The 17,968-nt window shown below is 37.9% G+C and overlaps 1 protein-coding gene across 5 annotated transcripts in view; it reads left to right on the top strand.

The window, feature by feature from the left end:
• Positions 1-17,968, top strand: part of stau2 (staufen double-stranded RNA binding protein 2) — a 368,617-nt gene that overhangs the window by 145,298 nt on the left and 205,351 nt on the right. For all 5 annotated transcript variants that reach the window (XM_028803455.2, XM_028803458.2, XM_028803457.2 and 2 more), the window contains one exon: positions 16,529-16,660. In XM_028803455.2, the coding sequence (XP_028659288.1) occupies positions 16,529-16,660 (132 nt within the window). The remainder of the gene's footprint in view (positions 1-16,528; positions 16,661-17,968) is intronic.

The following is a 17,968-nucleotide window of genomic DNA, read 5'->3' on the forward strand; positions in this document are numbered from 1 at the left end:
ATTTTTATGTTATTATTTTATTTTCTTATATTTTTATTTCTTGTTCTGTTTTATGTAATTATATTTTTATTGTCCATTATTTTTTATTATGTTTGTATTATACAGTATATACTTTTATAATGTAAGTGCCTCAGACACTTTTCTGCATAACAAGGCACTGAAATAAAATCCTGAATCCTTGGCAGCAGCTCAAAATAGACCTAATCCTTTGGTTTTGGTTAAAGATATTGCTAAAGTTAATTCAGCAGTATTCTGTCTGTTAAACAGTGACTCAAAAACCCCACTGTGTAAATTGAAGTTCATTCAACACAGAAACCAGGGAGAACTTTATATCACAAAGGACTCTTAGAAAGTGGAGTAAACTACTGAGTCATATAGTTGAGGCAGATACTATGACATTTTTTAAAAAGCATTTTGATGACACACTGGATTCATTGAAAATGAATCTCATATAAAACACTGTTTTTCAGTTTCTGTTAAGCTCGTAATAGCTGTCGAGTAAGTTAAAGCTAGCTGATAATGAGGAATGAAAAAACATAGCTGATACTGAACATGGATAAAATAAATGTTTTAGTAGCCCTGTAAGCCTTAGGCTTACTGGTTGTCCAGCCCTTCTTCAGTATTCAAGCGCCTATAACTCTAGTGGAGTGATACATTTGTCTGACACTAAAGTTTGCCATTTTGGATGCCATTTTCTTCTGTCCAGTTTAAGGTGCAGTCCAGATGCCAGCCAAAAATTAAAACACAGATGGTGATGCCAAATGTCGTAACAGGACTTTAAGGAAAGAATTGAATTAGTAGTAGTTAGTCAAGATGACTTGAGAAACTAGGATAATTACCACAATACGTATAGCCTCACCAAGTCTGAAAATATTGAGTCTTCTGCTTTGATTTAAATGCTGAGGCCCAAAGGACATTTCTATTATTGAAAGCTAGATCATTCCAGAGTTTGGAAAACCTGCAAATAAGTGCAGTAACAACTACAGTAGTTTTATTTAACACTTTGTTTGTAAAAATGGCTCTCATAATTGCATTTTATGTCCTAATAGAATTAATGGGTTTCATAATGTAAAGGAGGTGTGACAAAAGTATTCACATATTAAACCCTAAAAAGAGAATTTTAAAATTTGGCCGGAGCTTAACTGGAAGCCTATGAAGAGAGAAATCAACTGGTGTTTAGACACAGAACATGTCTGAGGATTGTTGAGAGAAGTAAAGTAACCAGGAGATGCTTAACGAGAACAGAGATGTGGTCAGACAAGGCAAGGGTCAAAACCAAGAGATTAAACTTAGAAACAGTAACCAAAATCTAAGAGGAAAAACATAAGTCAGGAATCAGAATCAAAATAAAGTGAAACCAAAACCTAGCACTAGGGTTTACTTGAATTAGAAACTAACAAAGGCAAGTTGTGTATCCACCAAGGGATAATATAACCAGAGTAGGAAAATGAACTTATTTAACTTGGATAATTAATTAATTATCAGTTTTGCCTTTGGCAATGGCAGTTATTAATTAAATAATTTGGTAAGGCCCCTATGCTATTTACGTTACATTTCTTTTTTGAAGGAGGCGGTATCTGGCTATTAGACTTATGTTGCGTTAACTGAAGCACACTTGTTTTTCAATCCAGTGTGTTGATAAATGCAAGAATTATAGAAATGTGATAACTGCATGTATATTAACATATAAGACAGGGCACAACAATGCAAGATAGTCAATTGTGTAACACAGAAGAGGCTGGCTGTTTACTGGCAATATACATTTTTACAAGTCTTTTAGGATCATGTTTGGTGATGTGTGGAATTGTTGTTCTGTGTTCAATTGGAGGATTCTTCTTGCATTGGAGGACACTGTTTGTCTTTGTTATATGGTCTTTTGTTTATGGTATTTTGTGTTTTTCTCAGTTAGGCCCTTTCCGTGTTCTTCTGCAACTTTATATGAAAAAGCATTATTCTTTCTGCCACAAGAGTTTAGACGTTCTGTTCTTGAAGCAAGGGATGCTTCTCAGTATTCTCAGACTCGGCTCAGTTACTACCACAGAGCTTAGTTTGCAGAATGGATCTCAATATTTACATCCACAAAGAGAAGAGATTGTCAGCTTTCAGTTCCCAAAGGAAATCAGTTCATCTACCAGTTACAAAAATCAGTGCCTTCTCATGGGTATGTTATTTTGCCCATAACAGTTCTCAGTCATTGAATTACTGCTCTTTGTTTGGACTTGGGTGTCTGCTTGGTGCCTCCTGGTCTGAAGGGGTGCAGGACTGAGGTGGGTACAAACTGTAGTTCAGCCACTTAGTTTGGAATTTAAGTTGGGGCAGGTTGATGCTAGATTTCTGCATCTGTGTTAACTCTTCTTTCTTAGCAGGTCTTGTGTGCCACTAAATTCTAGCAGAATGGGCAATGCCCACTTTGTCCTACAGCTATAACCGTTGTTTTTAAATTTCATCTCTTTTGTAACATCATTTCTCAATGAATCCAGTCATGTGACACCTTCCAACAACACTGAGTAAACAAAGAAAATAAGATATGAACCAACATGAACTTTGTTAGATTGTATAAAAAATAAAAAAGCAGTAATCCACAAAAATTGAATCCTTAAGTGAAAAGAAAAACAAAAAAATCACAAAATTTCATACATAACAACGTGTTAATACGACAACTGGAGTTATGTAATTGTTCTTCTTTCTAGCAAAGTTCTGAATTATAGGCAGGATCTGATTTGAGTCGGTCAAGTTAAAATAAAATTTGAATTATTTAAGAATTTAAATTATTATGTGTCTATTTACAGTATTTCCACCTACTGATATAGCTTCATTTTTTATTTTAAGGAAAATAGTTATTCCCTATCTACGTCTTCAGCTTCATGAATCAGTTAATTAGGGAAGCTAAAGGAGATATATTTATTAAGCCCTCTATTTCTAGAACCTACTTTTTTCATTACATGGTCAGGTGTAGCCTGATCCTATCCAGTAAGACAAGAAACAATTATAAATAGGATGTCAGTTAATTATAGCATAATCTTAAATTTATTCAGACATGGCTAAAATCATCAGTTAATCAAGCAGCTCCTAATGGCATCATATATTGAGAAAATATAGTCATCAATATCTAACTTATAATGAAGAAGACCTCTGTATGTACTTGAAATGATTTAATAAGCAGTGTTATGAAAAGGTGGCACAAGTATTGCAAAAATTATGAAAGGCTTCTAATAACATCCACAAACCAGATTAGGACCTTCAGTGGACTGCCTAGATATTGGCCTCATCACAGACAGTTTGACCCCAAATTCCACAGGCAGACTTCAGCCTGCACAGGCCCAAAATGGGGATCTTGCTTAACAAGTTCAAAAAATATTTTAACTCTTCAAAATATAAAAAAAAAAAATAAACGCACAAACATAAGGCAAGAAGCTAAAAAGGCAGTAAGGGTTTTTTACTTAAAAAGGTAAGCCAAGGCTAACAAGTCCAACCTGAATACAAAGAATCCAAAGACAAGGCAACAAAATCCACTTTGCTGTAGCCAGAAAATCAAGAGATCTACTTACAAAAATACAGTCCATAATACTCATCAACAATCAATGAAGCTTTGCTGGGACCATCTCTTTTACATGAATGTAAAGGTGGAAGGTGGTCTCGGCAGCAGTGATGACAGGGTAACCCTGCCTCCTGGGGTACCACCCATAAAGCACAAGAAACATAAGACAACAAGTAAGCCCGCGATTTGCTAGCGAATCGGAAATCCTAGAATGGCAATCAGTTTCTGTTCTGTCCGATATGTGGATGGATGACATATCATGGAGGGCGGGTGCGTCTGGGGAAATGTCATTTAATCCAATAAGCATATCTGTACTAAAGCGGTTTCGTTTTGTGGAGACGTGACTCTGTTGCCTTCGCTGACACCGACTGCTTGAACAGGATGTGTTGTTTGGGGGCCACCTACTGACTCTGGGGAAGCCGCTGCGTCTGACTGTGGGGCGAGCGTCACAGCGCAGTATGCGCCTCGGTGGGAAGCCGCTGCGTGAAGACATATCATGGAGGGTATATGCGATAGTGTGGGCAGTCGCGTCCGGGCGGCTGTACAACCTGGCGTGCACGCTTTACCTCAGGTGTAGTTCACAGGTCATAGTCTTGTTTCTGTGTTTTCCTTGGTCTGAGCCGTGACTCCTTTCGCAAGCGTGTTGTAGGCGCGCGCGGCAGGCGCCACAGCGTTTTGGGACGCCGCTGCATTTGACTGTGGACTCTGGGGCGGGCGCCAAACTGAATGACCGTTATGTGATCTACATTACTGGCACAGTGGATTAGAGCAAGTGTAGTTTACAGGTGGCGGGCTCGTTGCAGTGCGGCAGTGTGCGTGACATCCGGTTTACAACCTTCTCGTTTCTGTGTTTTCTGTGCAGTGCAGCAGTGCGCGTGCGCCTCGATGTGCCCAGCGCCCTGCGTCCATATCCGGTTTACAACCTTTGGTTAGTAAGATGGATATGTAAGACATAAATACTAAATAAAAAAATAAGCCTATCATAAACATGTGAAAAATAGTAATTCAAAAGCAATCATAGAACAGAAAATAAAGATAGGTCAGGGAATAAACCCTGGCTGTTTTATAACAAGCAGGAACTAAACCACATACAGTGCCCTCCATAATATTGTTATTTCTACATGATGTGACCAAAATGTATGCAAAAGCCCATTTGAAAGTCTACAATGTGTACTTTAATAATAATAATAATTCATTACATTTATATAGCGCTTTTCTCAGTACTCAAAGCGCTATCCACACAGGGAGGAACCGGGAAGCGAACCCACAATCTTCCACAGTCTCCTTACTGCAAAGCAGCAGCACTACCACTGCGCCACTGAATCCGAACACAGGGTCACGGGGGTCTGCTGGAGCCAACACAGGGCACAAGGCAGGAACCAATCCCGGGCAGGGTGCCAACCCACCGCAGGACACACACAAACACACCCACACACCAAGCACACACTAGGGCCAATTTAGAATCGCCAATCCACCTAACCTGCATGTCTTTGGACTGTGGGAGGAAACCGGAGCGCCCGGAGGAAACCCACGCAGACATGGGGAGAACATGCAAACTCCACGCAGGGAGGACCTGGGAAGCGAACCCAGGTCCCCAGGTCTCCCAACTGCGAGGCAGCAGCGCTACCCACCGCGCCACCTGTACCTTTTATAATAATAATAATAATAATTCATTACATTTATATAGCGCTTTTCTCAGTACTCAAAGTGCTATCCAATTATGATTATCTGTTAAGATTTGAGCGTCTTTTTAATTTTTCTTGGGTTTCTTTTAAGCTGGAATACTACTCTTGGTGTCATTCTGGACGTTTTAACATTCAAGTAAACCAATTCTACATTTAGAATTTTGTTTATACTGTGGCTTCATTTTATAAGTTTAATATTATTTACCATCTTTTACTAAACATTTTTTTGGAGATGGCATCACTGTTTTGTGGGTTTTGTGTCATCTGTCAATGGGAATTTCCTAGTAAGCATCTGGGCAATGGTGCTTATGACGTTATTGACACACCGGTATAAAGATCACCCTAAAATAGTCACAAGTATCTGAGATTGGATCAAAGTTAGTGTACTACTTACTTTGAAGTTTGATTACTAGTTTTTTTTAATAAAGCTGTGTTTTTTTACTTTGATTTTTGGTTTATGATTTGGCTTTGACGTTTTCCTTTTTGACCTTTGGTTTTGACCATTGCTTTGCCTTTTGTCACCGTTCTTTTTCCTGATCCTCAATCTTTAATTATTTGGACTGACTGCCCTTTTTAGTCAGTACAGTACCAATCATTTTTAGTTATACTGAATATTGCAGCTGTGTTTCTATAGCTCTTTTTAGGCACTTACTGTTAGGAACTACTGTTGGGAACTAATTTTTTCTCACACTTGTCTCTCTACTGCATTTTAATTGCTGATGTGATGATGTTTTAAATGTGTATGGTTGAACATTTTGCATTGTAAAGCTATTTTCAGTGTAAAGCTCTTCATGATATTGCATGCTGTTACAAATGCAATAAAAATATTGGTTATCTGATTGATAAAATATATATATCAATGACCAGTTACAAGGTATCAGAAACTATGAACCAGTAACAATATAGCTATGGCAATTCAAATCCAAGCATGGTTTGTACAAGCAAACTCAGAGCATGTCAATTAAAGCTGGTGAAAGAAAAATTAATGAGATGTAGTGGTGTAAATGCGATAATGGTTTAACTGAAAATTGTAATTAAAGTAGCAAAAATTTCAATGTGTTAGCTAATCGGTCCAAGACGAGGCTCCGTTATACTTTTCACACTTTGCCTTCTAAATTGCAGGTTATGCCATGTATCATTCACAGAAAAAGAGAAAACTGTTGAACTATAGTGCATCCGGAAAGTATTCACAGCGCATCACTTTTTCCACATTTTGTTATATTACAGCCTTATTCCAAAATGGATTAAATTCATTTTTTTACTCAGAATTCTACACACAACACCCTATAATGACAACGTGAAAAAAGTTTAGTTGAGGTTTTGGCAAATTTATTAAAAATAAAAAAATTGAGAAAGCACATGTACATAAGTATTCACAGCCTTTGCCATGAAGCTCAAAATTGAGCTCAGGTGCATACTGTTTCCCCTGATCATCCTTGAGATGTTTCTGCAGCTTAATTGGAGTCCACCTGTGGTAAATTCAGTTGATTGGACATGATTTGGAAAGGCACACACCTGTCTATATAAGGTCCCACAGTTGACAGTTCATGTCAGAGCACAAACCAAGCATGAAGTCAAAGGAATTGTCTGTAGACCTCCCGAGACAGGATTGTCTCAAGGCACAAATCTGGGGAAGGTTACAGAAAAATTTCTGCTGCTTTGAAGGTCCCAATGAGCACAGTGGCCTCCATCATCAGTAGGTGGAAGAAGTTCGAAACCACCAGGACTCTTCCTAGAGCTGGCCGGGCATCTAAACTGAGCGATCGGGGGAGAAGGGCCTTAGTCAGGGAGGTGACCAAGAACCCGATGGTCACTCTGTCAGAGCTTCAGAGGTCCTCTGTGGAGAGACGAGAACCTTCCAGAAGGACAACCATCTCTGCAGCAATCCACCAATCAGGCCTGTATGGTAGAGTGGTCAGACGGAAGCCACTCCTTAGTAAAAGGCACATGGCAGCCCACCTGGAGTTTGCCAAAAGGCACCTGAAGGACGCTCAGACCATGAGAGAGAAAATTCTCTGGTCTGATGAGACAAAGATCGAACACTTTGGTGTGAATGCCAGGTGTCACGTTTGGAGGAAACCAGGCACCGCTCATCACCAGGCCAATACCATCCCTACAGTGAAGCATGGTGGTGGCAGCATCATGCTGTGGGGATGTTTTTCAGCGGCAGGGACTGGGAGACTAGTCAGGATAAAGGGAAAGATGACTGCAGCAATGTACAGAGACATCCTGGATGAAATCCTGCTCCAGAGTGCTCTTGACCTCAGACTGGGGCGACGGTTCATCTTTCAGCAGGACAACGACCCTAAGCACACAGCCAAGATATCAAAGGAGTGGCTTCAGGACAACTCTGTGAATGTCCTTGAGTGGCCCAGCCAGAGCCCAGACTTGAATCCAATTGAACATCTCTGGAGAGATCTTAAAATGGCTGCGCACCGACGCTTCCCATCCCACCTGATGGAGCTTGAGAGGTGCTGCAAAGAGGAATGGGCGAAACTAGCCAAGGATAGGTGTGCCAAGCTTGTGGCATCATATTCAAAAAGATTTGAGGCTGTAATTGCTGCCAAAAGTGCATCGACAAAGTATTGAGCAAAGGCTGTGAATACTTATGCACATGTGATTTCTCAGTTTTTTTATTTTTAATAAATTTGCAAAAACCTCAAGTAAACTTTTTTCACGTTATCATTATGGGGTGTTGTGTGTAGAATTCTGAGGAAAAAAATGAATTTAATCCATTTTGGAATAAGACTGTAACATAACAAAATGTGGAAAAAGGGATGCTCTGTGAATACTTTCCTGATGCACTGTATGTGAATCTCATAGCAAATGTATTATAAACCACTTTTTGTTTCCATTAGATTAGTTTATTTAGCTTTTATTAAATAGAACTTAAATCACAATTGCATCTAACTGTTCTTTCCCTATTTGTGCAATCAGTGTCAAGGATTCTGTCTATTTGGTTTACAAATAATTGTATTATTTTTTTTTTGCATAATTGCTAATCAATGATTATTTTTTTTATAACATACCCTGCTGAAGTCAAACATTGCCCTTCTTATCACAGCACAATGTTACATATATACAGTATATATTTTTTTTAATCTTGCTTGGCCATTATTAACACGATTAGCAAATCATTCATCATTTAGCCCTCTCTTTTCACTTAACCTGTCCGTTCTTTTTAATTCATGATCTGTGGTGAGTCTAGTTACTCCACAGCAGTAGAGGTTACACTAAATATTGCTGTTCATCCAGCTTGACGAAAAAGCAAGAAAAGGCATCACAATCTGCTTTACTGCATATCTCTAAATTCTAACATCTTTAAAGATGATTGCTTTAATATTTACAAATGCTAAGAAACAAACTTTTAAGTTGATTTTTCAAGCATGAAATGTGATCCTCATGATTTTCATCTGGATTTATTGTAAAAGGTGGAAAAAGAGCAGCAAAGCAATTTAAAGCTTACAGTACTTTTTGGATTTGAAATATTATGATCTCAAAACATTCAGAACAAATAATTAAAGCTTTTCTGGCATCAGATTTTTCATGCAACATTAACTGCTTGCATGTGCTCTTAAACCTGAAAACAAATCTTCTGAGGGAAAACACAAAATGTTACTTTGATCCTTTTCCCAGGTTGACCAAGGTTCTGTTTATACCAGTGATTTATGTAAAAGTTTATTAATCTAGATTATCTTCTTTTAATATTGTTTGCTTAATGTACTGTAGAATTGTCCAGGGTGGTTTATTAAAAATACTATGACTCAAAGGAATTACATTGTGATTTTACAATTAAATGATAGTGATTTGACAGCGCTCTTTTTTTCTGATCATTTTGTAGTATCAAATCACTGATAGGTAGTTCTATATTCTTCATATTAGCTGTTACTTTACAGTTTAATAGATGTCATTTCCTACAGTGGTTTAGGTAACCCACAAATCAAGAAATTCAGATGAATACTACCCCATTTTTCACTCTTTAGTGTTTTCAGGGACTGAATACTATCTTTTGTGTAACATGCTGTAGGAGATGTTTAGATCTGTTTGAAGAGCCTTAGGTCACCTTTTTGATGGTATTTTCATGACGTGGGGATACTGTTATCATTGTCCTCATTTGATAATTCTTATTAAAGTATTATATGTGTTGCTAAAGTGTTATCTAAAGAGCCATTTTGAGCTGCTGGCAAGGATTTTATTTCAGTGCCTTGTTATGCAGAAAAAATATTGTGACCTTGGTATGGTTGAGTGGGCATGGGTGAAAGTGAAACAATCATCCTTAGGACCATGCTATCTGAAGATATGTCCTCCTGATAGAAATAACAGTAGCAAGTGGTTGTAAGAGTGGGACCAGGGAAAGAAAAATCCATTAATGATAGTCTCAAATAAATAAGAGAGAACCTGACCCACAAAAGGTACTTATGGCTGGAATCAGCCTGAAGATGGAGTTTGCCAAAGAGCACCTGGTGGCCAGGTGACCAATATAGACCAGCCCGGCTCTGTCACACAGGTGAGTGGTTCTGCCATGTGGGATCACCACCTATTAGGTGAAGAATGAGGACCATTTGTAGTGCCATTTGGGTGATAGGCAAGAGTGAAATGGATAAAGCCATATTAGACTTAGGCAGTACAAATTCACTCTTGGAATGTAGTACTAGGGTGTTGTATCGTGTTAGCCATTATGGATGTAGTGAGAAGTTAAGCAAAATGACACCTTTTATTGGCTAACTAGAAAGATTACAATATGCAAGCTTTCGAGGCAACTCAGGCCCCTTCTTCAGGCAAGGTAACAAAACTTTTCTGTTGGGGAAGAAGCTAGTACTTGTGGAAGTTAAGAATAATGGTTAAAAATAACGAGACTGACTTCTATGCACAGCATTAGCTCTGGATCCAAACATCTAAATCAAGGTTAGTTTCTCTCTACTTTGGGGTTGCCTGGTAGGAAAGGCCCTGGGCAGGTTGCCAACAACAAGACTGTTGTTTACACGTATGGACGAAACAGCTCTTATGAGTATTTACTATTTACCCTTTTTTAGAGACATTAGATTTGGTGATTAAAAGAGTGGCATCCACTAACTCTGCAGTCCTATTGTGAGACTACAATACTCATATGGTGGAGATACCTGGGAGAAATTGATTAGGAGAAACAGCTTGTCTGACGTTAACACAAGTGATAAACTGTTATCTTATTTCTCTGATAGTCATGGGTTGTCCTTTAAAAAATGGGGATTGAGCACAAGGATGCTAATAGGTGTGGTTAATACCAGAGTACTTCATGCCACTGGCCGACTGTCATCTTTGTAGTCATGTCATTTTATCTGAGGCATTATGCTGTGGACAGCCAGGACAAGAGTGGTGCTAAGCTGCCAGCTAATCAGTAGCTGGTGGTGACCTGGCTTAGACAGATGGAGCGCCTGCTGGACAAACCTGGAAAGCCCAAATACTTTAGATAGAAAGGATGTACTGGAAATAGCAGCAAAGTTTGGGTTACATTCAAGTTTCACATTTGGAAGTGCATCTCAGCAGAGGCCATTGACACAGAGTTTGAATAGATCATGTTCAAGACCTTAGTTTGGTGAAAATTTAAAAAAATTGTGAAGAGAAGGTTGTTTGTGCCTTTAGTAGTGGTAACCCCCTTTTAAGTTGTCAAGTTGAAGAAAAACAGCATCCACATAATGTTAAGAGGAGGATCTGTGTATTTAACACAGAGGTAATAGCACTCTAACAAGGCAGCTACAGCAGTAGCCAACACTAAATCTCATGTACGGCTAGAATTCGCTGAGACCATGAGAAATGACTTTAGGATGGCTTTGAAAAGGCTCTGGTAAGCCATTTAATGGCGCAGGTGGGAGAAGCGGGAGATCACTAAGGCTGTTCTCGAAAAGTGAAGGGAAATCCATCCATCCATTATCCAACCCGCTATATCCTAGCTACAGGGTCACGGGGGTCTGCTGGAGCCAATCCCAGCCAACATAGGGCACAAGGTGTGAAGGGAAATGTTGACCTCAAATGAGAATATTGTTGAGGGTTTAAGTGAGCACTTTGAAGAACTCATAAACCCTCTCAATATGCCCTCCTCAGATGAAGTGATGCTAAAAGCGTTGGATATAGCTGGATATGTCTCTGTGGCTGAGGTCACTGTGGTGTGGATAAAATCCAACCAGAAATCGTAGAATATTTTGGATATTGTGGTGGTGCTTTGGCTATTATGCTTCTTCATTGTCACATGGAGAATGCAGACAATGCTTTGGGCTGCCAGATTGTAGGGTGTGTTCTAATTATTATTGATTATATTGTTCAGATTTTCTGGGAAATAATTTTTTGGGATACAGGAACAGAGACTACATCCAGTAGTTAAGATGAATAATTCAAATAATTTAAAATTATTTTTTGTCTATGTAACAGTAGACAGATATCTGATTGGAAATGGGAATTTGTCAGTCCTGTCTACATGTGCTTTGTTTGTTTAGAAAATACTTACGACAGTGTACTCCATAGTATTCTGTGGGTGGTGCTTCAAAAGTGTGGGCTTCTAGGGCTGCTCCTGTGTGCCATCGTGTCCCTGTATTTGCAGAATGAGAGTTATGATCACACACTTGACATGGAGTCCATTTGTTGTTATGTGTTCATTCAGTTCAATTCAGTTTGTTTTTGTATAGAGCTCTTTAATGAGTATGGGTGCAGAGTGCTATGACAAGTTCTCAGTTAAACTGCAAATACAAACTTTAAAAATTACTAATGACAAAATGGGTATACATAAAGACACAGATTTGTCTTGACACACAGGAAAGCAAGATAGTTTGAAACTGATGGACATAAATGGAGCCCATCAATATCTGGTCATTAATGAATTAGTGAACTTTGGCCAGTTGACATAAGAGGAGAGAGAAAATAGTGTCTATGGTCAGTTATAAATCAAAGTACTGGACATTTTTGGGTTTTGTTTTCTCCATAAAGCTCTTGTGCACAATCAGGAATTAGTCCTCAGATCTTTTCTGGCTTCTACAGGTTTATAATATAAAGCATTCTGGATAGTTACATTGCATTGTGTTGTGGCATATATGATTTTTCCTGACTGAAAGCTGTGCTCAGTGTGGTTAAAATCGGCAATCTCATCAGTAAAGCTGAGACTACATTAATTCAGCCCATATTTAATAATAGGGCTCTTACAGCATTTTGTTAAACCCCTAACATCCTAGACACATGCTGTTAGTTTTTCTAGTGTTTGGTTCATGCTCACAAACAGATTTAATCTTCATATCTTAAAGATGCTATCTCCTATGCACTTTTTGATTTAACTATAAATTGTAAACTCCTAACTACACTATCCACAACATTCCTTCCTCACTATAGACACTTTACCCTTTGCTTTTGTTAAATATGATTTTGCTCCTGATGTTTTCTGTTATTCACTGCTGCTTTGTTCTGAATGTACATCATAATTTAAATGATCAAAGACGATTTAAATTTTTTACTTTTCATGTTTTGACTTTTTACATAATAAACTCCTTACCACATTAGTGTCTTTAATTCAGTGCCTTCCAGAGCAGTTTTCTGTTTGTGTAAAGAATGTCCCTTCTTAAAGACTTTCTTTACTTTTCAAATGCTTTTTTGTCTTCATTCCAGCAATCCTTTTTTTTACAGGAAGTGTAACCAGATTAGTTTCTCGGGTTGAATTAATACCAGTTTAAGCTAATTTTTCATGCTTTATTATGCAGAGAAAAGAAGTATCTTGGGGCTGGATTTGTGTGTATAAGGGATGTGTGTGTGCACATATATTTGTGCATAGCTTTTAATATGAAGACACATTTTGGGAACTGTATCCATGACTGGATGTCTGCACGATCTAAACTGGGTTGTTGCCCATTGGCCCCATTAGGTGAAGGGGTCCCAAGATTAATTAAAATGTATGGGAAAAAAGTTTTGTTCTTTCTTTTTCAAAGAAATATTCGTGCCACTGAAATGGTCCTCTTTAATCCCTTTGCCATTATCCCTCAGAGAACTTGTCTATTGCTAGTCGCATGAACATTGTCAATCCTGAGTTTGTGCATGTCCAGTGAACTGCAACTAGTGATGGAGAGTGGCTGTTGGACAGATTTTGTGGTAGCAGGAGAGCTGCAGATAGGTTGTTAAAACAGTACATGAAGAATAAAAGTGCATTTGGCATTTTGCATGAATGGTAAGCTCTCCTCTTCTGGTTTGGACAGCTTTCAAAGTTACTGTTCAGTGATCTCCAATGTGCAAGGAAGATTTATCTCTTAGAGAATTTCTGTCAGTTAATAAGTGACAGCTTGTTACACATATGATTGTGCCTGAGCCCAACACACATGCACAGTCACTGGCACAGCAGTAAACATTGAAACTCCAGAATGCTTATGTGGTCTGATGTCAGTTATGACGAGTTTCTGCCTTTATTGTACTTATTGCATGTAATAATTCAAAAGCCTGATGTTGAAACGTACTGATCAACAAAACCTTTATTTGAAAGGCCTTATGGGTCATCCAGGATAGAGATCACAAGTGAAAAATGTTTCAGTTTACTTATGAGGTGTTTGTATTTTGTGGACAACAACTTAACTCTCACTTGGCACAGTAGTGAGAAATCAATCAGAGAATAAAGTCATTCTCTGCATTTACATACTTGAGCAGAATGTTGTTAACAAATCACATTGCTTAGAAAGGTCATGTGGTGAAGCTGTAAAAACTGTACCTCATTTCATTATTCAGTTGGACACATCTCTACTTATCAACAGATAAAGTTTACAGTTGACTGGTGCTCATAGTCTGCAAACTGGGGAAAAACTGAAGTTGCTGATGTGTTTTTATTTTATTATTTACAATTATTTTTGTTTGTTTTTGTTTTTAATTATTTATTAGTTTTACCTCAATAGCTGAAAATACCCAACAATATGCCAGAATAAAGTTTTTAAATATTTTCCACTCTCTCACTCTCAAAATAAATAGTTGAACAGAATCTGTGTATTTAATATCTAACATGGCATACTGTACTCTAATGGCTATAAAATATAATTCTAAGCTTGAGTGCTTTGTTTCCACCTCTCTGTCTATTCTCTCTATCCCTCAATAATCTTAGATGCTGTTTCTGTGTTTTTTGCTGTTATCCATACACCTATTGCATACTCTAGCAATACTTACCCTTTTTGTATAGTGCGTTTTCAAGTTTAGGCAACTCCTAAGTTTTGATATTACAGTTGTGCTTGAAAGTTTGTGAACCCTTTCGAATTTTCTATATTTCTGGATAAATATGACCTAAAACATCATCAGATTTTCACTCAAGTCCTAAAAGTAGATAAAGAGAAACCAGTTAAACAAATGAGACAAAAATATTATACATGGTCATTTATTTATTAAGGAAAATGATAGAATATTACATATTTGTGAGTGGCAAAAGTATGTGAACTTTTGCTTTCAGTATCTGGTGTGACCCCACCTTTGCAGCAATAACTGCAACTAAACGTTTCCGGTAACTGTTGATCAGTCCTGCACACCGACTTGGAGGAATTTTAGCCCATTCCTTCGTACAGAACAGCTTCAACTCTGGGATGTTGGTGGGTTTCCTCACATTAACTGCTCGCTTCAGTTCCTAACACAATATTTCGATTGGATTAAGGTCAGGACTTTGACTTGGCCATTCCAAAATATTAACTTTATTCTTCTTTAACCATTCTTTGGTAGAACAACTTGTGTGCTTAGGGTCGTTGTCTTGCTGCATGACCCACCTTCTCTTGAGATTGTCCTGACATTTTCCTTTAGAATTCTCTGATATAATCCAGAATTCATTGTTCCATCAATGAAGGCAAGCCGTCCTGGCCCAGATGCAGCAAAACAGGCCCAAACCATGATACTACCACCACCATGTTTCACAGATGGAATAAGGTTCTTATGCTGGAATGCAGTGTTTTCCTTTCTCCGAACATAACGCTTTTCATTTAAACCAAAAAGTTCTATTTTGGTCTCATCCATCCACAAAACATTCTTCCAATAGCCTTCTGGTTTGTCCACGTGATCTTTAGTAAACTGCAGATGAGCAGCAATGTTTTTTTGGAGAGCAGTGGCTTTCTCCTTGCAACCCTGCCATGCACACCATTGTTGTTGAGTGTTCTCCTGATGGTGGACTCATGAACATGAACATTAGCCAATGTGAGAGAGGCCTTCAGTTGCTTAGAAGTTACACTGGGGTCCTTTGTGACCTGGCCGACTATTACACGCCTTGCTCTTGGAGTGATCTTTGTTGGTCGACCACTCCTGGGGAGGGTAACAATGGTCTTGAATTTCCCCCATTTGTACACAATCTGTCTGACTGTGGACTGGTGGAGTCCAAACTCTTTAGAGATGGTTTTGTAACCTTTTCCAGCCTGATGAGCATCAACAACTCTTTTTCTGAGGTCCTCAGAAATCTCCTTTGTTTGTGCCATGACAGACTTCCACAAACATGTGTTGTGAAGAACACACTTTGATAGATCCCTGTTCTTTAAATAACACAGGGCGCCCACTCACACCTGATTGTCATCCCATTGATTGAAAACACCTGACTCGAATTTCACCTTCAAACTAACTGCTAATCCTAGAGGTTCACATACTTTTGCCACTCACAAATATGTAATATTCGATCATTTTCCTCAATAAATTAATGATCAAGTATAATATTTTTGTCTCATTTGTTTAACTGGTTTCTCTTTATCTACTTTTAGGACTTGAGTGAAAATCTGATGGTGTTTTAGGTCGTATTTATGCAGAAGTATAGAAAATTCTAAAGGGTTCACAAACTTTCAAGCACAACTCTATGTAGTAGTATTTTCTTGTTTCGCTTAGAACACCTATCTGGGGCCAAAAATGTTTACACAGGGGCCCCACCCTCCTAAGTCCACCCTTGCGTGTATCTTCTAAGACAGAAGAAAGCAGTATTGTGGGAAAATCATTACCTTTTCTTTGAAAATAATTTGAAGTTAGAATTAAAGTTAGTATCGGTGATCTATATCCCCCAAGTGTAACAGTATAAAGGTTGTGTATATTTTTTGTAAACCTTCCTATATTTAATATTACAGACTCAAGTGTTAAAAACAAATGTATTCTGTATTCTTTAATATTTACCAGGCTGTATTATAAATCATTAGATACAGAATTTTAACCCATTTTCTTATTGGTGGTGTACTACAAAGTTCTGTAGTCTTTAAGTACATTAATGGTATTTTTTTCACTAAAGCCTTTTCTTTTTAGCAGGTTTTTTAATTAAGAGAAATAGACCAGATTTGTGTTAGTTGTTTTAATGTTATATGTTGTTGCATAGGTGAAAGTCAACAATGAAGTTGCTACTGGCACCGGCCCAAATAAGAAAATTGCAAAACGCAATGCAGCAGAAGCAATGTTACTGCAGCTTGGTTACAAAGCATCTACTCCAATACAGACTCAAACTGAGACGGTAAGTGAAAGCACAATAATCAACGTTTCTTTTGACTGTCATTACAGCTACAGCTCTTTTCAGTTTGACTCTAACAGACACAGGAAGGGTTAGAGTTGGTGTCAGTGTTTCAGCTTAATCCTGAAATCGTTGGAACCAATTCTTCCTCACTTTCTCTTAAAGGTACTGATATCTGTACTTGTTGATCAGATGTCTGATTACCATTATTCCCAGCAAGTCCCAATCAATGGAATGTTGGACTCCCATCCTGCCACAAATAACATTTGGCTTGTGCCTCTTTTAAAGAGAATTATAGGTTGTTAATTTCACATAAAAATGTAGCTGCCTTTTTGACTAAGGCAAGTGCACACTGAATATAGCACCTTACAAATGATTTCCGGAATTAATTCTCTGGCAATACTTAACTGCTTACTTCTGATTACCAGATATCATAATGTTTTGGTGGCAGTAATCTCATACGTTAGTTCAACATATCACCATTTTCTTCAGGATTTTATTGGCTTATAGTCAGTTAATCTTTCCACATTTGCTTATTTTAGTATGTTGTTGCAGGAAGGTCAGGCCTGGTAGTCTTGGTGCTGGAGTGGAGCTGTTTCAGGTTTTCAACAGTGTGTCTCTGAACATACTCACTCACACGTATATAAGCTCAACTAAATTAGATATACCAGTTATTCTAACTTGTTTATTAACCTAACCCAGACTGTGCCTGGTCTGAGATTTGAAACCCAGGAATGTAGAACTACTATGGGTTACTGCTCTAACCAACACTCCATTGTGCCAGCTGAATAGGCTTATATATTTAACATTTCTAGATTTTATATTACATTGAAGTCAATCCAGGGCATATATATTTTTTCTATATATTTGTGTTATTTTTTTGCCAGAAATCTGTAAAAATCCAGCAATATTAATACCTCAGAATTAGGCTACAATAAATGTTCACTGCCCTGAAGAAAATAAACCAGGTTCTGCATCAGGTATTCTCACAAATTTTCCATAATAACATGTCTGAGACATTTATTGTCTATTGAATTTTTAAAAACAACATTATAGAATATGTTTGATTTTTTTTCTTGTAATATAAAATAAACCATTTTAGGGAAAGTCATGCACTTACATTAACTTGTGAAACCTTCCAACACCTAACATATCCTTTGAGCTACCCAGTCCACACAATGGGTTTAGTTGATGGAACAAAGGTTTATGAAGTCACTATACTGTTTGAAATATTTGATCCACTTCAAACAAAGCAGTGCTGTCTTGTTGCTTTATTTTGATGTTTCTCATAGGCTAGTGCTAAGGGTATCA

Source organism: Erpetoichthys calabaricus, chromosome 6, assembly GCF_900747795.2.
Source record: "Erpetoichthys calabaricus chromosome 6, fErpCal1.3, whole genome shotgun sequence".
NCBI classification, from domain to species: domain Eukaryota; kingdom Metazoa; phylum Chordata; class Cladistia; order Polypteriformes; family Polypteridae; genus Erpetoichthys; species Erpetoichthys calabaricus.